This window comes from Protomyctophum parallelum (assembly GCF_964188405.1).
Source record: "Protomyctophum parallelum genome assembly, chromosome: 8".
Classification (NCBI taxonomy): domain Eukaryota; kingdom Metazoa; phylum Chordata; class Actinopteri; order Myctophiformes; family Myctophidae; genus Protomyctophum; species Protomyctophum parallelum.
Genome location: NC_139703.1, coordinates 45,626,957 through 45,650,270, shown reverse-complemented (window position 1 = coordinate 45,650,270; position 23,314 = coordinate 45,626,957). Strand labels below are relative to the sequence as shown.

General features: G+C 42.1%; 1 protein-coding gene across 3 annotated transcripts in view; it reads left to right on the top strand.

Annotated features, from left to right (window-relative positions):
- The window catches only part of chl1b (cell adhesion molecule L1-like b), a 73,150-nt gene extending 50,132 nt beyond the window's left edge, over nt 1-23,018 (top strand). For 2 of the 3 annotated variants that reach the window (XM_083770906.1, XM_083770907.1), the window contains exons 12-27: nt 167-278; nt 1,094-1,254; nt 2,787-2,952; nt 3,079-3,203; nt 3,489-3,590; nt 5,416-5,613; nt 5,860-5,930; nt 6,810-7,032; nt 7,892-8,007; nt 8,260-8,464; nt 8,608-8,730; nt 11,145-11,324; nt 14,419-14,493; nt 17,600-17,731; nt 19,696-19,768; nt 21,258-23,018. In XM_083770906.1, the coding sequence (XP_083627032.1) occupies nt 167-278; nt 1,094-1,254; nt 2,787-2,952; nt 3,079-3,203; nt 3,489-3,590; nt 5,416-5,613; nt 5,860-5,930; nt 6,810-7,032; nt 7,892-8,007; nt 8,260-8,464; nt 8,608-8,730; nt 11,145-11,324; nt 14,419-14,493; nt 17,600-17,731; nt 19,696-19,768; nt 21,258-21,465 (2,270 nt within the window). In that variant the 3' untranslated portion in view covers nt 21,466-23,018. The remainder of the gene's footprint in view (nt 1-166; nt 279-1,093; nt 1,255-2,786; nt 2,953-3,078; nt 3,204-3,488; nt 3,591-5,415; nt 5,614-5,859; nt 5,931-6,809; nt 7,033-7,891; nt 8,008-8,259; nt 8,465-8,607; nt 8,731-11,144; nt 11,325-14,418; nt 14,494-17,599; nt 17,732-19,695; nt 19,769-21,257) is intronic. The other variant, XM_083770908.1, reaches the window with a different exon arrangement.
- Nucleotides 23,019-23,314: the final 296 nt, after the last annotated feature.

Genomic DNA, 23,314 nt, shown 5'->3' with positions numbered 1-23,314 from the left:
ACCCCGTCCCCGAGCATATGTGTAAAAAAGAGATAGATCAAATAAAAAAAAGATGATGGAAATTATTACACATCAGTACTAGAGTGCAACCTCTCATGTCAGTTCTAAAAGTAATTAAGTTAATTACTGCAGATATTTGACTAGCGGCTGCTGACTTTCCTTACAGACCTACCCCCAATGATCTTGACCAAGGGATATGAGGATTATTCTGCTGTAGAGGGAAAGGGGGTGATCATGCACTGTAAGGTGTTCAGTTCTCCACCATCCACTATCACCTGGTAAGTAGGTCCATAAACATATACTGTAGCTGTTACTCCCTCCCCTGCACCAGCAGAGAGCACTAGACCTCAGCCTAGTCTGTTGTGGCCATACTATGCTGTTGACTTATCCACTCTAGTGTCCCTATTCTGGGAGTGAACCTTCAATGAAAAGAAGCGATCCTTACCCCTTATCCCTAAACTTATTTGCTTCTTCTTCTTTTTTTACTATTTTAAAACATTTAAAAATAGCTAACTAGCCAATCTACATCGACACGTTGTTAGCTTGTAGATTGGCTATTTGTACTAGTTTAAAATGTTTTAAAATAGTAAAAAATGGCAAATAAGTGGGTAAGGGATATAGGGCTTGGTGTAGAGTGAAGTAATAGTGGACCCAGTATAGAGCCCTGGGGGACCCTGGGCAACTAACTATAGGATTTAAGTTGTTAAATGGTGACACAATGCTGATCACAGAACCTCATGCCTTTCTCTTCACTAACTTGTATTTGAGTTTGTATTGGATTATTGTGCTTACGAACATCTGCAGTGTCTGCACACTTAAATTAGTTTATGTACAGCAGTGATTTTCAAAGTGGGGTCCCAGGGGGTCCCCAGCAAATATAGTTAAAATTGTCAAAAAAATCTGTTTAACCACTTTTACCCGTGCTTCGACTATTTGAAAATAGCTGAACAACAAGCTCACATGTACAATGGAAAATTTACAACACGCTTTGCGACACAACGTGTTGTGAGCTTGTTGATCTGCTATTCAAAAACAAAAGGTGAAAGGCCAAGGGCTAAACACATGAAAAGGTTTGACTATCACTGTTCTACAGGAGCAAGGATGACTCCACAGTGGAAGGACCAAGATTCACCGTCCACAACAACGGTTCATTGGAAGTCGACAGTGTGGCGAAAGAAGACATGGGACAGTACACGTGCTACGCTGGAAACACAGAAGGAGAATCCGCTATTGATGCCACGCTTTTTGTAAAAGGTAATAATAATAATAATAATAATAATGTATGTGTTTGTAGGGGTGGGTCCCGAATCTCGGGACCAAGTATGTACCGAACCGAACGTGCCTGGGTACCGGGTACCATTACAATAATTCAATTTCGGTTCTCTCTATCGGTTCCCACAGACACGCAGTCACACGATATTTAATTATTTTCTTCCCTTAATAGATGCGCAGGGAACAGAGCTGATCTACAAGCCTACATTGCGTTGCATTAGCGACGAGTTGTGGGCTTGTGGCTTGCAGAGGCGGAGCCATCTCTCTGCATGGAGTTAGTTGTCGAGGAGTCTAGAGACAGTGACACGTGCTGTGCCTGGCACTGAGACAACATCATTATTAAAGTTTCTTAAACGTAATTTTCAAGTGAAGTTTATGGGAGGAAACTTTTAAGAGGGGACAGGAATCTTGCGCCTTGTCTGAGTCTTCACTGCATACGTGCGCAGCATTGAATCAACATGAGACAAGGAGAGAAAGCGTTGGTGCACTCACTTCGAGTGCTCACCCGTGTGTGTGTGGCTGTGTGTGATCACGGCGTAGGGTCCAGATACCCAGTCTAACTTCGAGAGGTGGCGAAAAAACAACAAAAGATTGCCTACTTTGGGCAGCCCATGTGCATGCACATTTCTGTTAGTAGCAAACCACAGCATGCAAGCCGCCTTTGTTTTCAATGATCCCCCATTGATGCGCTGCCCCCTCCCCTTCATTAGCGATGCTAATTTACACAGTCAATCGTGTGTGTGTTGCTCTCAGATCTCAGACATGCTTTTAGTTGTTATTGGTAATAAGAGAAGTAGCCTACAACACTATTGCCCTGGGTAAATAGAATCGATATTATATAGATACATTTAAAAGAATCACTATATTATCCACAAATGGCTCAATAAAGGAGAAGATGTTATACTATTCATTATACATGTCTTTAGTATACAGTATACACTCTGCTCTGACATGCCATGCAGACTGTGCACCACATGAGACTACATGAGACTATCTTTTTTTTTCTAGATTTCTGACTTTGTGTTGCAGTGATGTTTATGTTGTGTAGTCTCTCAGGCATATTTGTTGTCATTGTCAGTAGTAGTAAGAGGTAACTGTAGTATCCACAAATGGCTCAACTGTTAAAGGAAAGGATGTTGGTCTATACTCTATTCATCTGTCTTAAATCAAAGTCTTAAAAATAAAAGCTTTGTGAAAAACAATTGACCTTAAGTTTATACCATTTATTTTTTTACTATATTATCCACAAATGGCTCAACTGAATGAGGAGGAAGAGGATGTTACACTATTTATTCATTACATGTCTTAAATTGACATTGAGCTTTTTTGTTAAACATTTGACCTCTTTTATATCATTTTGGAACCGAAATAGGGAACCGTTAAGAACCGGAATCGATAAGCAGAACCGGAATCGGTACCGGACTCGAAAAAATCCTAACGATACCCATCCCTATGTGTTTGCGCAGGCCAAAGAGGCCTTAACAGGTAACTAATGTATATTCCCTCTATCTAAGATCCCACTAGAATAGACGTACCCCCGGAGGACCAGCAGATCTTAATAGGTACCACGGCCCAGCTCTCATGTCTGGCAGAGTACGACAAGTCCTTCAGCGATGACTTTGAGATCCTGTGGGAAAAAGATGATATGGCAATAGCCCTCAACCACACAGAGAATTCGAGGTAGGAGACGGCTCTCTCTCTCTCTCTCTTTTTTTGTGGCGCTGCGGTCTAATCCTAGCCGGAAAGTTCGCTTACTTTTAGGTTTCCTGGGTCAATACTGTGTCTCTGCATCCTGGCCGTCAATAGGTACTTGGTGGAGAATGGCATTCTGCAGATCGTCAACATAAGCCACAGTGACCAGGGAAGGTACTCGTGTGTGGCTAGGACGCCGGTGGACCAAGACACTGCCTGGGCGTGGATCGTTGTTTTAGGTGAGCAAATGGATCAAAATAAAAATCAATAAGACCCAACGCTCCTAGACCGTGTTCCCTGTGCAAAACAATGTGACTTCCTCACATATAAACCGACATTTCGCCGATACATCAGTCTGGCTCTAATATAGTTGATGCATCGCATTCCACATTACATATGGATAAGCAGATGGCTCTGACACTGAAGACTATTTCCTTTGAAAGCATGTTCGTTCATGTGTCATCTCTGCTCCACAGTGTTATACCTTTGCTTTATCAAACCCATGTTGTCATGCTGTTTCTCAGATGTCCCTGGTGCACCAGAGGACCTGGTGTTGTCTGAACACAAGGGCAGGAGCGTGAAACTGAAATGGATCCCTGGGGATGATCACAACAGCTCAACTACTGGTAATAGGACCACCCTGCACACCATGCTATTGTCTCTGGATGTGGTAATAGGACCACCCTGCCCAGTGTGCTACACAGTCAAATCCTTAGTGTTCATTTAACTCTGAGAGTCTGGAAATGTAACCAAAGAACCCGTAAGGGTCCATTTGGTTACATTTGTACACTCTCAGAGTTACACTATGGAGTAATAGGCTACTATTTGACTGTGTATTGTCTCTGGATGTATAGCAATGTGTAGCAAGTTCACAGTTCGTTTTTGATTGAATGATTGAAAAGTTTATTCACAGTATGTAGAATGGGTACATAAAACGAGTCAAATTGTGATAACGGTTCATAATGTAATCATTAATGTAATAAAAGCTCATAATGTAATAAAATCATGAGTGAATAACATAATGACATATTTTTGCATAATGTTGTTACAACAATGTGTTAGATAATGAACATTACTCATAATGTATTAATGTCTCACATTGTTGAGAGAAGTGTTAATTCCTATCTCCGCCAAGACGAAAGACTGGGATGTGGATATTATATTTCCGCCCCTGAACGTCTGTATGTCTATCTCAGACACCACTCGACCGATCAGTATGAAACTTTTCATTAGAGCTCTTCATGGGTCCCTTGATTACGAAGAAAATACCCAACAGGACCCCACGACCCGTACGGGTCCGGATCCGTGTTTTACCATAATCACTTTGAGTTCAGTTCCAGTTCTATTATTTTGGACTTCGGGTCTGTTTATCATTAAATAGATCCGAAAAGACCCTTGCTCAGCGCTTATCGGTAGAGAAAAGCATGAAGTACTACGATGATTACACTGACATGGGATCAGATTACTGCAGCGGGGAAACAAATTTGACCCACGCAAGGTGTCAGTTCAGTGAGAGCGGAGCGCACAGATTCAGAGAGCATCAAAACTATACCTCCGTAATCACGGAGTGCACGTGACATATCCGTCATTTTGGAGCTCTGCTTCATATGCACACTCCCAGTAGGCGAAGGAGAAGTCTTTGAAACACACCACACACCACATGATATATACTATACTAAGATACTAAGTTACAACCATGATACTGACATGATACCGACCATGATGCTGCCCATGATAATGACATGATACTGACATGATACCGACCATGATGCTGCCCATGATAATGACATGATACTGACATGATACCGACCATGATGCTGCCCATGATAATGAATGAATACAATAAAATACAGCAGTGGGGCAGGGGACAGAGGTTGCTAGGATGTTCTACTAAGGCCTACATTTTGAGGTCAACCATTCTTTACGGTTAGTTTTGAGTTTGGGTACGGAGTCCCATTGTAGAATGCATGTTTGAGACGGATTTGGGGGGAACAGTTTATTTGGCTTATTTTTGGCTCCTACCCTGTCCTGACTGATTTGCTGCATTTGGTGTTTTTATTTGTTTTTATTTATTTTATGTTCTTATATTAAATTTTGTTCTTTGCCATTGTTCTATCATTTTAACTACTTGTGTTTTATTGTATTCTATTTTTGTGTCCTGCCCTGTGAAGCACTTTGAGCTGCATTTATGTATGAAAGGTGCTATACAAATAAAGTTTATTATTATTATTATTATATAATTCTAGACAGAAGCAGACTTCGTTATGCATGTTAAATTTGCCGAAATCTGTGGATCTAGGATTGATTTGTCCGAGCATAAATAAACGGTTTGTCCGTGCGTGCCCAAAGCTGGGGCTGAGGAGTTTGCTGCACAGCTGGTGGTTAGCTAGATAAGCGATTCATTGGCACTGAGTGACAGTGGACTGACTGATTTTCCCCACCTGTCAACAGAGTTCATTATTGACTATGAGGAGACCCAGTGGGAGCCGGGAAACTGGAAGGAGCTGCTCAGAGTACCTGGGAACCACGGCTCGGCCGTGCTGAAGCTCCACGGCCACGTTGACTATCGCTTCCGTGTGTCTGCTGTCAACGCCGTGGGCAGGGGACGTCCCAGCGAGACCACAGAGAGATACAAAACGCCGGCGGCAGGTCTGTGTTACCGACACCCTCCTGTCTCTCATATTGTTTTCATGACCCTGCCTGTGATGAGGTCCCACTGTCACCACGGCTACTGTCTGAACTCTGTGATCCTTATGTACTTTATACTCACATCTAGGAGATAATTGATTCCCCCTCTTGTTGAAATTCCGGTCTCTGTGGTGTGCATATCACTAGTCATCTCTTACAACTAATAACTGTCGTGCCGACAAAATCTATGCTCTTCTTCCTCCACAGCCCCTGACAAGAACCCTGAAAATATCAAAATCGAAGGTCGCATGCCCAATGAAATGGATATCAACTGGGAGGTAAGAAAAAGCATGGACCTTTAATATCCCTTTTCCATATACTGTAATGTGGGCTACCTCAGCATATTGAATTATACACAATCTGCAGCGGTTTTTGGAAATCAAAGCATTTCTCTTCCCTAAGAGGGAACTGACGCAAAGTTTTATCAATGCTCAATAGAAATTTATGAAATAGAAATATGCCCCTTTGAAATTTTATTCTGTGGTTCGCATATTCAGAAAAGCTATTTTCCGGGATCACTCTGAATGATTTTTTCAGTGAAAGCCGCCATTGTGCTGCTTTGATTAGAAAGAGAAAGGGAAAGCTATGAAAAGGGGATTTTCTTTTATTACACAATACAACAATACATTCTGCTTTATTGTAAAAAGATGAATCTCTCCCTCACTTATTATCTGGTTGCCCTGCCATGATAGCCCTGAAATACTGTAGTTGTCTCACTGTTAATGATTTACTTTTTGTGGATAATATTTTTGTGGTATCACATTCTATTTCTCATGGTCTGACCTTCCTCTGTGTGGGGTGTTCTCCATCTACATACCCTGTATCCACATTTCTTGTTGTTGCACTGGAACAATTCAATTGTCCCATGATTTTTTTGTTTTGTTTTGTTTTGTTTGTACTAGGATCAAATACTGATAATAATAATCATACGGAAGCTGTTGGAAAATTGATTTTTTTAATCATCTCTTCATAATAAGAGATGATAAAATGTCTCATGTCTATTTCAATAAAAAGTGAATAAAAACAATAAATAACATTTAACACATACAGGTATTTTATAATTGTATTATTTATTTACCTTACTACATTACTATGTAACCTATTATCAATGTTGATGAAAGTCATAATTCAATTATGTTTGTTTGTCCATCACACAGCCATTGTTGCCCATGGAGCACAATGGCCCTGGTCTGGAGTATAAGCTGAGTTACAGGCGTCAGGATGTGGAGGGAGACTGGCAGGAACACGTGGTAAAGAGACACTCGTTTGTAGTGAAAGACACGCCCACCTTTGTCCCTTTCGAGATCAAGATACAGAGCCGGAACCACCAGGGCTGGGGCCCGGAGCCCAACGTAGTCACCGGCTACTCGGGAGAGGACTGTAAGTGACGCCTTTCACTTACCTGTTGCAATATTATATCTTTATTTAACATCTCCCTCCGTGGGCTCATAATAGCACAGCCATCAGCTGGTTGAAGCTGTAAAAGCAATTTCCACTCCCCGGGGAACAGGAGATACTTCCTTTCCTTTCCTTTCCTTTCCTTTCCTTTCCTTTCCTTTCCTTTCCCATTGCACGATGTTGTTGATCTACAGCACAAGCCCTTGTTGATTGATTTTTTTTCCTGTGCTACTCCATCATATAACAAAGCATAAATCAGGCTTTACAGTATGTTCACATTTTATGTATTGCTTTTTGTGTTCCAAAAATCCAATGTTTTTTAAGTCATTGTCAGTCATTTTGTAGAGATACTTTATTTGATCTGTCGTCTCTGATCTGTAGCTTTCTTTTGGAGATGTCCCCAGGATCTAACCACAGGTCACGCACCCCAACCCCCCCCCCCCCCCCCAACCCTCTCTCTCTCTCTCTCTCTCTCTCTCTCTCTCTCTCTATGTCTCTCTCTCTGCTGTCAATGAATGCCATGTGATGACAGAACATGCTCCTTTTAGTTCCATGGTCTGATTGTACCGTATTATAGCCCCCCTTGATTGCTATAACTATAATCTTTGTTTGACCACTGTAAATCCTGGATAGGTCTTAAATAGGTAGTAATTCATCCCATTGTATCTGTCTCTGTTGAGCGTTATATGTGCTCTATATAGTTTTGTGGTTTTTAGCTTGATGACTAGTGGTCGCAACAAGCAAGACAACCTTCCATATTGCGTGCGTGCGTGCGTGCGTGCGTGTGCATGCCTTATATACTATACCTGTATAAACTATATGTGTGTGTTTATCTCTATAGTTCCTTCTGCTGCGCCGGATGATGTAGCTGTAGAGGTGATGAACAACTCCGTGGTCAAGGTTAGCTGGGAACGTGTACACAAGGACACACTGCACGGACATCTGGGAGGCTACAAGGTAATACCTCAAATACATCCCCTTGCTTTTAGACACAGTTTAAAAGGAACGACCCCGACCTTGCTCTAACGGTTCTCACCCCTCTGCCCCACTCTGTCTCTCTTCCTTTGGCAGCTCAATGTTCCCCTCTCACAGACCATCAGCAAAAATACATAACTCATTCAGTGATTTATTCCATGTATGGTCTGTGGGCTTGCTCTGTGAAAGCCGGCGTTAAGCCTGGTGATGCTGTGTGCGTCCCATGTGGTGTAGGTAAACTGGTGGCGTCTACGCAGCCTGGCCGACTCAAAGAACAGTCACGGTAACAAGCAAATGATGGCGTTCCCTGGGGACCGGAGCCACGCTGTGATACCGGGGCTAACACCCTTCTCCGAGTACAGTCTCATTGTTATGACCTTCAACGGACGGGGCAGCGGGCCCGGCAGCCATCCTGTGAAGTTCAAAACACCGGAGGGAGGTAGGATTGTAGAGCAGGTTGTGCAGAAACAACATGGAACTTATTGATTTAGTACTACTGCAGGGCTGAGGGGAAAACATGGTCAAAGAAACTGGGGCTGCAGAATTCTACTCCTCACTGTATTACCTTTTTTGCTCCCACAGTTCCTGAGAAAAATCCTGTTTTCAGGGTCACAGACATACAGAAGCACACAGTGGCTCTAGCCTGGGCCCCTCCACTGGAGCCTAATGGAATTCTCATTGGCTACCTCCTGGACTATCAGCTGAGTATGTATCCATCCACCCTGTAGGAAAAGAAAATTATAGATTGGATATTTGCATTCACAGCAACACTGTGCTTCCATGTCAAATACAGAGGAGGAAGTGATCAATACCTGGGAGACTATGTGATGCATTTGTTCAATATGGAATCGTTGTAGCTGTAGCTGCGTGGCACCCATAGCAATAAGTGCCATTGTGTCTATGGGCCATGACCTACTGTATCTATGGTTCACCCGATCTCCGAATGTCATTAAAAGCTACTTGGGCATGATCTCCAAGTCCAAATATTAATACCACTTGATCTGTTGCACCTATACGGTATTTCTACTACTTGCAGCAGCTACTGTATTGACCAATATATTTTTGTTGCGCTAGAAAGATCCTGTCAAGCCAGGTAATAATATACCATGAATACAGCCAGTTCACTTTCCCAAATATACTGTGCATGTGTGCAGTAAGTACAAGGAAGGTGATTGTAAGATCTGGTGTCCATACAATGAGAATCAATGGAATCAGGACGAAGTATTCTTGCTCATGGCGAACAGAAGTAACTAGATCATCTAAACCTCTGTTTCTCAAAGTCTGGTCCGGGGCCCACCATGGGTCCAAATGGATGCCTACAGCTACGGGTCTTGTACAGCTACGGAGTGTGTACAGTGGGACCCAAATCTACATTGTAAAATGCATAGGGTTCATTTAAACCTGTGTGTAAAAAATGAACCAAATGGACCCCTCACAGGTCCATTTACAGACTTGTTACAGACCTTTTAAAGTCCATTTGGACCCCTAGTGGTCCCCGGACCCGACGAGAACCACTGATCTAAACAATATTTGGACTCATATCATGGCCAGGTGGCTATGTAACCTAAGATTCTACTCAAATTCAGCATCAGTTGAGCAAAATTTAATTACATGAAAATGATGCTTGCTCCTGGTGATGCCCCCATTCTACCACTAGGAGATATTGTTGTCCTGTTTGATGCAGTTTACAATGCATTATAGCCTCTCATTTAACTTGCACCTTCTCAACAAAAGAGCATTCTCTCACATGTTAGATCTTAGTTTGAGAGCAGTGACTTCATAGCAGAGAGCTGATCAACTGCACAGTTTCATGGAGTAAATCCTGCCGTTGTGCGGGATATGACGTAGTGAAGTGTGTACGGTATTTTTCAGAGTCTGAAAGCAAGGAGGTGGATCTTTGGCTCACTGTCTAATTGTGTAACCCATGGTCCGTAGCCAAGACAAAAATCATTGTGTAGTTCTAACGGGCTGGGGTCATAATGGGGTCAGAACGTTATATAGGAAACATGTCAGGTTAATGTCCACTGGCCTGCGTGTCATGATTATGGCTCAGTAGGAGCTGACCAACCAAGGTCACTGTGTCACAGTGTGTTAAGGCGTAGTGTTAGTGACCCGATCCCATCCAGAGCAGACTCCATCACCCACCAGATTGCATGTGTCCGTGTGTCTTTAAACAAAAGCCACGATGAGGCTCGATGACTTGACTAAGCTTTGTGCTGCATTTATACCAGCTAATTGAGTTTGATTCCGCGACTGCACAGAAAGGCCAAAATGTCCCACAGTATTTCAAGAGAGAACGTTTTCGTTGTGCCAGCCAGCACGATAAAACTGATGGACTCTTTGAAATAGAACTTTTTTCTTCCCCCCCCCCCCTCCCCCTTTTAAGTCCCCTTGAAAGAAGTCATGTGTGAAATGTTGAGGATAATGCAGCCAGCTGTCAGCATGGCATCAGCGACACCAGAGGAATCTCAACAGTGTAGCACAGCTGTTCCAACGCTACGCCTGTTTTCAGATGGCCATCATTAAGTTCACATCTCACAAGGTTTCACAGAAAGGCCAGTTTGTAGCATCATATACCAGACCTAGAACAGAAGTGGGGTGGGAGGTGTGTGTGTGTGTGTGTGTGTGTGTGTGTGTGTGTGTGTGTGTGAGGGTGTGTGTGTGTGTGTGTGTGTGTGTGTGTGTGTGTGTGTGTGTGTGTGTGTGTGTGCGTGCGTGCGTGCGTGCGAGTGGGGGGGTATTGGTTAAACTCACTTGCATACAAATTAACACATTATAAATGTAGATTATTTTGAAAAGAGTCCGTCCATCAGATTGTTCCTAAAGGGTAATCCATCAGTTTGCTCTCAACCCAATTACTGATGCTTCTCCACTAGCTCTGATCCTCCTTAACACTATGTGTATGGTACTTTCGATTCTTTCCCACTAAGGAAAGTAGGCTTTCAACTCCTCTAAACCCTTTAGTTTTTTAGCTAAAGTGATTTTTTTTATTTTTTACTACAGACAAGAGTCTGTAACATAGCGTTAAGGAGAACTCCTTCTAACGCTGTGGACCACAGCTACTTACTACGGACGTAATCCTAACGTATTTTTCCAATGTATTTATTGATTTTTGTTAGTTAACGACACAGATGACGTTGGGCCCCTCCAAACGGTAGACATCAGTAACCCTGCCACCACAAAGTGGATCCTGCGTGACTTGGACGCCGTGAGCAGGTACAACTTCTACCTGCGCTCTTGCACCAGTGCCGGCTGTGGACCTGTTGTCACCGAGGAGTGCACCACCACCCCAGAAGCACGTAAGTCTCTCTCACACACACACACACACACACACACACACACACACACACACACACACACACACACACACACACACACACACACACACACATAAATATATACACACAGTAAGCTGAACATAGCTGGATGGGATGTGCGCATGAATGCTGTGGGTATGTGTGTAGTGTTAAGGTGTGGGTTTAATGGAGGAACATTGGCGTGTCTGTGCAGAGATGGGACACAAGGCGCCCTGAGGGGGGGGGGGGGAGTGGCTGACAGAATTTAGGTTAAGTGAAGTAGGTGACAATGCCGTTTCAGTGTTATCAAATAGCATTGAACTGGCAAAATATGATATAGGCTTGGCCAAGATTTTCATATCTCCATGTAAGTATTTTTTGTGGATGAACACAATTTCATACGGGGTTGGTAGAGGTTTTCATTTGTCACTGTCATGAAAGAGCAAGTGCTTATTGATTGGAAGGAGAACGTGAGGTATGAAACAATCAGCTAAAAGAGAAAATGCTTTGAGCAGAGGAAACAGAAGGTTTTAATATTGAATTGTGTAATCACGAAGGTGTTGCTAGATTCAGTAAGCAATCAAAATGGGCTGATCTCTTGCATGTAATCTTTTGTTCAATTTTCCATTTTAATGACTTTGAAGACTTCATACGGTGCCTCAACTATCACAGCATCCACGTTAAGGTGTTGATGAGACTGTGGGCTCAGAAACAAACAATATAATTAGATTCAAATTAAACGGTAAAATGCATACAGATTTACCGAAGTGCCAGTAAAGCACAACAAAAGACTTTATGAACTAAACAGATACACTTGAGTGGGCTTCAATTACCTTTTTATTTCGTTTTATTATAATTGAAAGAAACAAAAAGAAACAGAACACTGTTTGTTAATGGTATTGTAGTACCTACCTATGGTCTGTTAGCATAATAACTAGGCATATTGCTTTTATTTGCATTGGAAAATATAAATCAAGAATTATCAATTCACAGAAAGAAATCTTGACCCTGTAGTTGTTTATTTGTATCTTAGCTCAGAAGAATTGGTCATATTGTGTGGCTCTTATTGGTGTATGCAATATTGTAATATCCTTGACATGGCGTCTTGTAGATCTCTTGTTACATACACGAGGGAGACACATTAGTAGTGAACATTTAGCTGTGCTACCATCATTTTGTTTTTCCACTGCCTTGCTGCTGTATCATGTTAATTACTCTAAGGCTCTTCTCCGTGTGCTAGCTTGCTTTTCATTACAAATGTGCATGTGCGTGTGAGGATGTTTAATATTATGCATGTGTGCACACAGGTGTGTGCAGATGAGACAATTCTACCATGTCTGCTTTGCTATGCATTGCTTTTTCTTTGTGTTTGTTTTCGTCTCCTGCAGCTTCCGCTACGGTTTCCAACCTCCTCTTCAGTATGTACTGTAGAAGCCTGTTGTAGAGCCTGTGTGATAAATCCGTCAGGCTCTAGTCTGTATGTAGGGTTAAGTCTCATTTATATTTTGTCTCACGTCTGTGACAACCAATGTCACCATTGTATGACAAAGTATGAAATAGGCTTCAGGCAACTAAAACAGCCAAGCACACTGTACATAACCATGGCATTACCAACACGCATATTATGGGTCGCAGTTTGCCATACAGGTGTGTCAATAATGTATGGCATGATACCCTTCATTCATGACCTTAACCATTTGACTTGGAATCAATCATAATATTTCAGATGAATGTAAATGCTGTGTTGGTATGCCACACGTTTAAGCAGTCGGCTCTAATTACTGTAGCTGTGTGAGCTAGTTAGCTTGCATGGGTAGATTCATGTGCTGTGTGAACAGGTGTGACACATTCATACACACTAGATTACTTCAGGAATACAGAACGATAAAGTCATTGATGAATTATTAACCTTGTCTACTGTTTGCCCTTGCCATCAGCAGAGAGCACTCGGATGCCTACTTCCATTAGCAAAATGTCAACTGTTTTCTAGATAAAGTTTGTGGCTTTCTCTGCAATAGCTATGTTAATGAGTAACCTAATTATAACTTCATATTAATCTTGGCTCATTAGTGACTCTGTAAATTAATATTGACTTTTATCCTAGAAACAGCATACTCAGTGTCATATGTGGAACTCACACAGAGGAAACAAATGATGCTTTAAGAGCTAAACCCAGGAAGGGCAGCAACCATCTATCCTCTCTGCGTGTCATTATGTATGCTCAAGCTCAAGCTAGACATTAATGTCCCATCATTTAGCAATTGTCATTTATTTTGATCATTCCTTAGTATCTATAAACACACCTGTACCAGTATTTACACTTACAATATCTCAACTCATGTTATTCAAGTCCTCTCTGTGCCTCTTTCTGGTCTTTAAACTCACAGGCCGTTTCCAGTTTTAACTGCTTATTATTAGTCATTAATATTCATGAACTGACTGCTGTGAATGGACGAATTCGAGAAAGCTTGGGAATGGTTTTAATTATAAATGAACTCTGAACATTACCTAGCCAAAAACACTGCACACTCCGATTCCACACACTGAAGCTCCTCTTTAGCAGGTTGTTAACAACTAATTTATCCTAATCCTGCAGTCTGGTGTGAAATATTGTGTGCAAAGACTGGACACGCCAGTTCAAGTTGTTTATTGTCTTGTGCACACAACACAGCTGGTAGCAAAACTGCAGACAGTCTATTCTTGTACACAATGGTTTCCTCAACAGTGTGAACTCACTAGATAGCTCCAATTTCACCTTCATCTTAAATTAGTTCGGACTTGCTATGGTGCAGCTTCAACCGCAATTATATTAACCCCATTCCTGTGAAGCTCAGCAGTTATTTGTCAGCCTGTAATTGTATCTGCTTGTAAAACAGCAGCCCCTTGACATACTGTAATGCATGGGTGTAGATAGTATTTACGGTAATATTTTGTTTGTTGGTACAGTAGATGTTGTAGTCCTCTCAAAGAGTTACTAATTTTAGACAATTAAGCCTCTGTAGTTGAAGTGTGTGCTAACCCTAACTCCCCGCTAGCATGTAGCTTCATATGCCTCTTCTCCAAATTGATAACCACAAGCTATGTCTTCCTTTTTCAGGCCAGTCAGCCTTCCCCTCACCTCCAAGCACCACAAGGTCCCCTGTGGCCAAACCAAGCACTCGTTCCACCATAGGTATAGCTGCTTCACATTCAAACACAAGCCACAGAAGAAGTGGTTATAGGAGGAAATGTATGAAGGAGAAAAGAATAATCTATTAATGATTGCTGTAGTCCCACCAGATGTAAAATTAAATATTCAATGCAACAACATCCATATCCTGACCCAAAGGTGTGAGCTCTAGTGTGTAGTCACTCGAATGAAGGGCAAATATTTCTAATTGTTACTGATTGATCTGTTGGGCCCCAGTCCACTCTGTACACGGCGGGTATTGACTAAACAGTCACCTGACATTTACATGTAATATTCAACCAGGTAAACAACAAACTCCTCTGTGGGACAAGGAAATGTCTATGGCAGCAGCAACTGAGCTGAGGAAAATACAGACGGGTTCAAAATGTCCTCCCTGGGCCAAGTGCAAGAGGCGTGAGCTCATACTGGGAGGGTGATATTTACAGTACACGGGGATAAGTGGATAAGTGGAAGCTGTTGAAACCTCCTAGATGAGAATAGATTCTTTCCTGGTCTCTTGTTTTAAAGAGCCTCCTGACTTTGAAGTGGCGTCTTTCAGGCCATCAGATGCCTGCTGGGGCAGCAGCTGCTTCCCGCAGCGTTTAATAGCGGGCTGAAGAGTGCGGTGACAAAACACAGCAGCCAGCCTCTGGGTATTTTTAGTGCGTGGTCCTCTGTCACTGTGAGTCGTCCTACAACGCCAACGAAGGGAATTACCACAGTTACGGACTAATCCATCAATATTAGTCAGATGGTGTCATTTGAGCTCATTGGGATGGGCAGTATGGACCCAGGTGTCCTTGTGTACTGAATTATCACCTGAGCAAATGATGCACGGTGCACCTGAGCTGGAGACATGGCTGAAGATTTGCATGTTTGCCATAGGGAAATGAAGTGGATTGTACTTTGTTGACTAGCCCAGACAGCTGCTGTCAAAATATACTTTTCCAATAATAACCTCTGCGAATTGTTCTCTACCTCTAGTTTCAGCTGGGTTTTTTTAGGGTTACAGCAAACAGGACACAGAGGTTTCACTGCCTGCTGAGTTACAGATCACATTTGGCACAGATACTCGCAGATTCCCTCAGACTATAAATGAACAAAATGTACACATGATTATGAAAGACATTCACGTTCACTAAAGGATTTATTTGTTGATTTGTTGATTTTGTGGGCCAGTCGACATCACAGGGCACGTTCACAGAAAATGCAACAAATACTGCAGCACTTCTTTCTTCTTTTAATATCACAATAATCTTTAGCCGTTGATCTTTTTGAATCTATTGGTTTTTATTTCACATTTAAGGCATGGCTTATCACTGCTTTCCCTCATCCTCATATTATCATTCTGTTAACATCTGCTCCAGACATTATTGATGTGTTTCTACAGTGTCAGGAATAAAAACAGCATGGATGGTGCGTGTGCGTGTGTGTGTATGTGTGTGTGTGTGTGTGTGTGTGTGTGTGTGTGTGTGTGTGTGTGTTTGTGCGCACGCGCGCGCATGTGTGTGTGTGCGCGCGTGTGTGCATACGTGCGTGCATACTGTACTGTACGTGCGTGCATACGTGCGTGCATACTGTACTGTACGTGCGTGCATACGTGCGTGCAGCGTGCATACAGTATGTCTGTGCACACGTACCTGTATAGGGCCGGTATAGTAAAAAAAAATTAATACATATTATGAGGACAAATTGACAATGAAATGGTTGTTTTAAGTTAAAAGGATTTTTAGATTTGTGCTTATTATGTATAAATGATTAATGGTTAGTATTAGACAGCCTAAACCCAGACCTGTGCTCCGAGGAGAACACTTTTCTAATTAATACTCAGTTGTACACTGGTGTCAAATGTGCCAAAAACAGCCAATGTACAAGCTCACAGCGTGTCACAGTGCAACATGTAGTGAGTTTGTAGATTGGCTTTTTCAGTTATGAGGTCTTTCATTTAGAAAGATTGCAGTCCTAAATTGTTGATGTCGTCACAAGTATAGTAATACCAGTGTGTGTGTGTGTGTGTGTGTGTGTGTGTGTGTGTGTGTGTGTGTGTGCTCGCGTGTGCGTGCATGCGTGCATCTTTCTGTGTGCGCGCGCGTGTGTGGCCTAAACACCCTTTTAGTGTATAATATCCCACCCCAGGCCTTCTATGGTGTCTGCTATATCCTATATCCTATACTAACACTGTTCTGCCATTTTTCTCCCTTCTCATCTTGTCTGTCAGTCCCAGGCCTGTTGAATATTAGCTCATCTGTTAGTGACAACTTTGCAAATATCAGCTGGATTCCTGGAAGCGAATACAAGGATTCAGAGTTATATATTGCATATATGAACAACCGTAAGATCATATTACCTTTTCCTATCAATTTTGCTCTATGTCACAATGATTTTGTTTCAAAGTCATGAAATCCTCCCTGTAGACTTACAACTAACATCAATAACCCTGTGTGTTATGTCTTGTCTGGTATAGTCATTCATGTGTTTTTCTTCATACACAGTACATGCTACTGCTTGTGTGTTCTCCTGAGTACTAACCCTTCCTGGTCATTCACCCTGTGTGTATAGGTACAGGAAAATGGAAGATATCTAAGCCGGTAAACACCTCAAAGGCTTTCCACATCATTGAGGGGCTCGAGCCTGGAACTGAATACACTGTGCGCCTTATGCCTAACAACTGGGTTGATAATTCTTGTATTTTTGAAGATGTTATCAGGACCAGGTCCAAAGGTGAGGAGGGACGGCAAAAGAGCTCACACCAAAACAAAACTCAACAAAAGCACAACAACTAAATGACTTGTCAATTGTGCAGAGTGCAGGACTCAGCACGCCCTTGAAAGTGACTCAAGGTGCTGCACGCGCATGGTCCTCCCTGATGTCGATAGGATTTGATTTAGCCTGCTGCTTGGACTTGATTTGCACAGCCTTTCTTACTTGATTAATTAGACAAGCGGATTAGCTGTTTAATATTAATATTGGAACGTCTTTATTGCAGCACACACACCCCTGCCACCTCTGCCTTTGCATTAGCTTGTCGTTGTCGATGTAAACATTCAATCAAGTATCCCGATGAGAGGCCAAGGCGAGTCAAAGTCACTGGGTATATTGTTCTCTCCAGGTCTGGCCAGCATCCACGGAGGGATATCTACCCAAGGCTGGTTTATTGGCCTGATGTGTGCCATCGCTCTCCTCACTCTCATTGTCTTGATCGCCTGCTTCGTCAACAGAAATAAAGGAGGGAAGTATTCCGGTAGGTGTTCACTTGCAAGTATGCGTGCCATGCCTCCTGAATGCTAACTAATTGCTGCCCCAAGTGTTATTATATTCCCATTTAGCTGTTTGTTGCTAAAACAGAAATTACAAATCATTCTGGATTACATTAGAGGAACACTTAAACAGATGTAGTATTTTCCAGGAGTAAGCATCACGCCATGGGTCATTTCAATGCAAATGTGTACAGGGGAATTGGAAACGTGTGTTGATAGGAAAATACATTTATACCTACAACGTTTGAATTTTGCATTGCTTTGATATGCTGTTTATTTTATGCAGCAACTACAAAGCAAAGCAGTGTGCAGTCCACACTCGGATGCAAATATTACATGAGGCAGCCGCCTCGGGAATGATTCCATAAGCACCGTGTTAATGTTCCGGGCATGAGGGTCCTTTTACAGCTTTGATCATTCACCAGCTAATGGCCACCTGGTTGTCATCTTGCCCGCTATCACTTAAAACCTCAGCAGAATATGACTGAAGAACATAGCTCTGTGTTTCTGTGGGGTGTTCTCATTATGTCTTCCTCATCATCCGGTCTTTCTTCTACCTTACACTTTCTGTCATTCCTTTTGACCTTTTTCTGACATAATATTTTAAGCATAACACACAGCAGCATCAGCACACTTTAATTAACGTGCCGTTTTAATTATATACACACTGTGGAACCAGTGTGGTGTGCTGGGAGTCAGAACATGTCATTGCTGTCAGGCAGAAACCTTGTATTTCTATTGTAACTCTTTTTTTCCCCTGTAATTTAATGCCCGACATCACCATACTATACAGTGTCAAGCAAAAATAGCCAATCTATAAGTTTATGGTGGATGTTTCTTTCTCTTTTTTTTTGTTTATGTGTTGGTTTTATAAATATTTAACCAATGAAAAGTATTAACAAAAACTTGTGACAGTTGGTAGCACTGTCGCCTCACAGCTAGAAGGTCCCGGGTTTGTTTAACACCGGAGACGCTGTGGGCGCTGCGGGGTGTGTTCTCTCCTCCGCGTCATTAGCACCCATACTTTGCATGTAGGTACCCCCACAGAAAACAATAATCCTGTCTCTATACTGCATCCCCCTGGTCAGCTGGGGCGCCTGATGGAGGGGGAAGGAACTAGTTGGAATAACGTGTTCCTTCCACGCGCTATATCCTACCGGGGAAATTCCCCTGTGTCATGTGATAGGAAGTGGCCACTGTGGCCTGCTCAGTCCTCGTGCATTGAAGGAAGCATGAGCTCAGTTCGAGGCTCTCCCCAAGTTGGCAGAGGGAAAAAAATGGTGTGAAAAATGGGTTACATATCGTCGCTGTCGGGAGGAAACACCCAACTCCAATACTATTGAACACCCTTTACTTCTGTGTGTTCGTTAAAATAAATCACACCCGTGTGAAGTGAGGGGCGCTCTTATCATCATACGTCATCATAGTCATACATCATCTCATTCTGGCCAATCACAATTTGCGTCCTCACTTTTGTCTTCAATGTTTGTGTTTACACACTAGTGTCTTTAATGTTTGTGGTAAATGGTGCATTTATATAGTGCCTTTATCAAGGCGCTTTACAGAAATTGTGCATTACATTCATTTGTGTTTACACAAACCCTCAAAGCTGGACATACTGTAGGAGGCGCTAGTGCCCCTCAAAGATATTGAAAAAATGAAAATCATACTTGCAAATCACCATGAAAATCACCATGCGCTTGGGTCAAAACTACTTAACTCAATTGGACCCTCATAGTGTTTGCTATTTTTTTTCCTTTTTTTGCTGAAAATTTTACATTTTGGAGTTGGGTGGTTTCTCCCTGACAGCTGAGATATGAGGTTTCCGCCTGACAGCGGCCATAGTCAAAGCAACCTTACAATAAAGGGTCACGGTGCTCTTCAATGGTTTTTATTCATCTCTGGAGGAATCCACTGATATCGTCTCTCCTCTTCTTCTTCTGAGCAGTAAAAGAGAAAGAAGACCTTCACCCAGATGTAGAGTCCCAGGGGATGAATGATGACACATTCTGTGAATACAGGTAAGCTTAATTCTCCTGGTGGCGTTTCATTAACCACCATACTGTAACCCATGCACTATACCACCAATATGAGACCTGTCCTATACAGCAGTGATCCTCAACCTATTTTTACATCTTCAACCTCAATCTACACTGTAAAATACAGTGTTAACACCGAGTGTGCAAATGTAAACAGTGCTGATAAATAATCACTTAACCGGGGACCCACGTTGAGAACTACAGCTACAGTACGAATCCATGGAGGGGTGCCCTGGGCACAGTCATTACTGAGGTGTACCATTAAGCTGATGAGCTACAGTACACCTGGCCTCCAGGGCACTGTTCCATGGAGAATCCATGGGGCAGTGCCCTGTGTATGGACCCTGTCGGTGTCCATGTTGTCCTCTCTGCATAATTCTGGCTCTACCTCCTTCTGGATTGGAAAGACAACCCCACATGCACAAGCTTTATGCAGACCCCTTCCGACAGTCCTGTTGGAAACGCAGTCGATGACGAGCAGCTGAGTACCCTGTGTTGCTTTTTACACCTTGTGGTGTTGTTGTAATATCTCCCTTCATAAAGGCCTTGTGATTAGGCGCTGTGTTCTCGTGTGAGTCACTACTAGGTGACGTCTCATTAGCGAGGAGCTGCCTCATTGCTCAGACGTCTCCATTTGTTTCTGAATGGAGCTAAGCGAAGGCTTGCCCATCCCACAGCAGGGGGCTAAAACCCAATCAGCGCAATTGAAAGAATCTCATCTCGGGGGCAGTGATATCAGGGCCCTCGTTTCATTAATCCTTTAGTGGTCCAATTCATAATGCTCTCCCGCAGTATGAGTCCTGGAGTGATTCTCCAATCAAAGAAATCTGCACGCCACTACAAAATCTTCGACGAGAGAACGTCTTAAGTGGCTCAGTGAGTGCAGGCGAGTAGCGCACCTGCCCTCAACTCCAAGTAATAATAGTAATAGTTTCTAATTGTCACTATACAGTTCACTTAGAAAGTGGCCCTGGAATGCATCACAGAGTTTAGTGGAAGATGCATGTGAAATTGTGAATGACTTCCCTCTTGTTCCTCCTGGTCACTTATTAGGTTAATCATCATATTACATATTAACCTCACACATAAGCAGTTAAAGCACATTATAGAGTATGGTGCAGCATGAGCAGGTTCAACATCTCCATCAGTTTAATGGCCCCATCAATATCCCATTTCTCTCCTCGTCACCTCTTTGTCAATTGCACTGGTATGCAAACAGTGGTCGTAATTAGAAATGTCCTGACTTGTGCATATATGTATGATTATTTCCCGTTGGTCAGGGCAGGGTAAATGCTAATGCCAATCATGGAGGCTCATTGCTTGGGCTCTGACAGCTCCAGCCTTCACCATTATAACGATAATATTCTGTAGTGCAGAGAGTGAAGTCGTGAGTGAAAGGAGGTGATTTTAAAAAAGGAATGGAAAAAACACAATAAAAATCCACTATGCCTATGCTGTGCGTGTTGTGCAGTGACAACGACGAGAAGCCGCTGAAAGGCAGCCAGCACTCTCTGAGTGGAGGAGAGATGAAAGCAGCGGAGAGTGGTGACAGCATGGTGGACTATGGCGACGAGGACGTTCAGTTCAATGAGGACGGCTCCTTTATTGGGGAGTACGCCGGACGGAAGGAGAAGCGGGTATCCGGGGAGATCAAAGCCACTGTTCAAACCCCGGCGTGAGGAGCTGAACCATCATCTGTCCTTTCCTGAATACCATTTCCACTGGGTCCGGCAGCACACTGTAAAGTCTGGAGTGTACTGTACATTTAACCCTGAGGGTGTAAAAATGGAAGGGTCCATTTTTACACTCTCAGGGTTAAATGTACACTCCGGAGTTTGCTGTATGGGGGCGGAACAAATAACGGTGGAGAAGACATTATCCATACGGAGCACCATCTTGTGTGAAATGTAATGCGTCACTGTCAACTGCACTGTCATCCTCATTTTATGAAGCTACGTTTTATCAAGTTGTAAGAGAAATGGCCATTTCTAAATGTATGCTGTATATAAATACTGTATATTGTATGTGCAAAGCGTTTTTTATTACTGCAAAACAATGAAGACGTTTGGGAGTGCTTGCATTATAATGTTTTTGTAAATGGAATTTTAGTATTCAGTTTGGATGAATGTGAAAGTAAGGGGGGAAAAAAACAACCACATTCCTAATTGCACCATCATTTTATGCAGTCTTGTTTCTCATGTTATGTTGTCGCGAACAAGTAAAATGTGGGGATATGAAGTTGTTACTTTTCGACTGAATCAATTATTATTGACATTTTATATTTGAAATGGATCCATTAAATATGATATGTGTACTGGTTGTTTATTAACTTATTTCTTAAGGTTTTATACCTGGTACAAGTAACAAGGTAATTTAGACGGTGGTTAAATGCAGAAAATATATAATAAAGTTGCATTCTGAATATCGCCTTGAATTTGGAAGGTACAATTTCCCCCCGATTTTCCTTGTTTAATAGCTTTGTCCAAGACATTGATGGAATATAACCCATCACCGAATTAAACCACCACATTAAACAGCCTATTTCAGGGCTTTCCAATATAAGCTGCCAAACGTATTGCCTAATGTTACATTCCAAATGTCATCCATGTTGGATGACTAATTAGCTGCTTCAAACTGAACATGGAATCCTTCAACAGGGTGAAATTACTTAGTCTTTCAAATAAAGTGTTAAGTAAACAGACAATGTATTCTGGTTCATAGACTGTAATATATCTAGAATGATGACAGCTGGTACAGCCACAATTAACCTTTAAGGTGACACACCATTCCAATGTTGTCTGTAAATTTGCCCTTTGAACATACTTTACGTCTCAGTAATGCATTAAGTAGCTATCTCTTCTTTTAATGTCTCAGATTCAGTAATCTGATTACATTGTTTTCATAGTAACTGTAATGAATTATAGCCCCTTTTTTGTTACCGGACTGTCATTCCTCAGCCTCCTATGCATAGCATTGCATACAATCATCTGTCATTTCCAATTTGCTTTTCACAGTATTGCGTTGCCAACTTTAATCTGTCTCTCCTGATATTCACAGTATAGCATAATTCAGTGTTGCATCAGTCGCACAGAATAATTATTGTGTTATTTTAACATCAACAGTAATTAACACAGCCATCAGCGTAATTGCAACTTTTGTATAAATACAGCAATGTGCATGTTAAGAATGTTGATTGGTGTTTTTGATGTCATTAAATTGCTATACTTTCTTACGCCTTGGTAATGGTTTGCATTATCCATACATTACATAGGGACCCGGTTATATTAAAATATCTTGAAATATCTATGCAAGAACATTAAGAGTGAAGCATCTGCTTTTACTGCTATGAGGATCTCTTGACTTTATACGACTTACCGGTAAATCTAAGCAGAATCTACATTTTCAGATGTCCAGATTAGGGAGCTATATGTCATTGTGTCCATGTCCATGTCATGTGCTTAATGTTATTGTAGAGAAAACCTGAGAATGGTGGAAAATAAAAAACAATGTGGTCATGGTGACTGGATC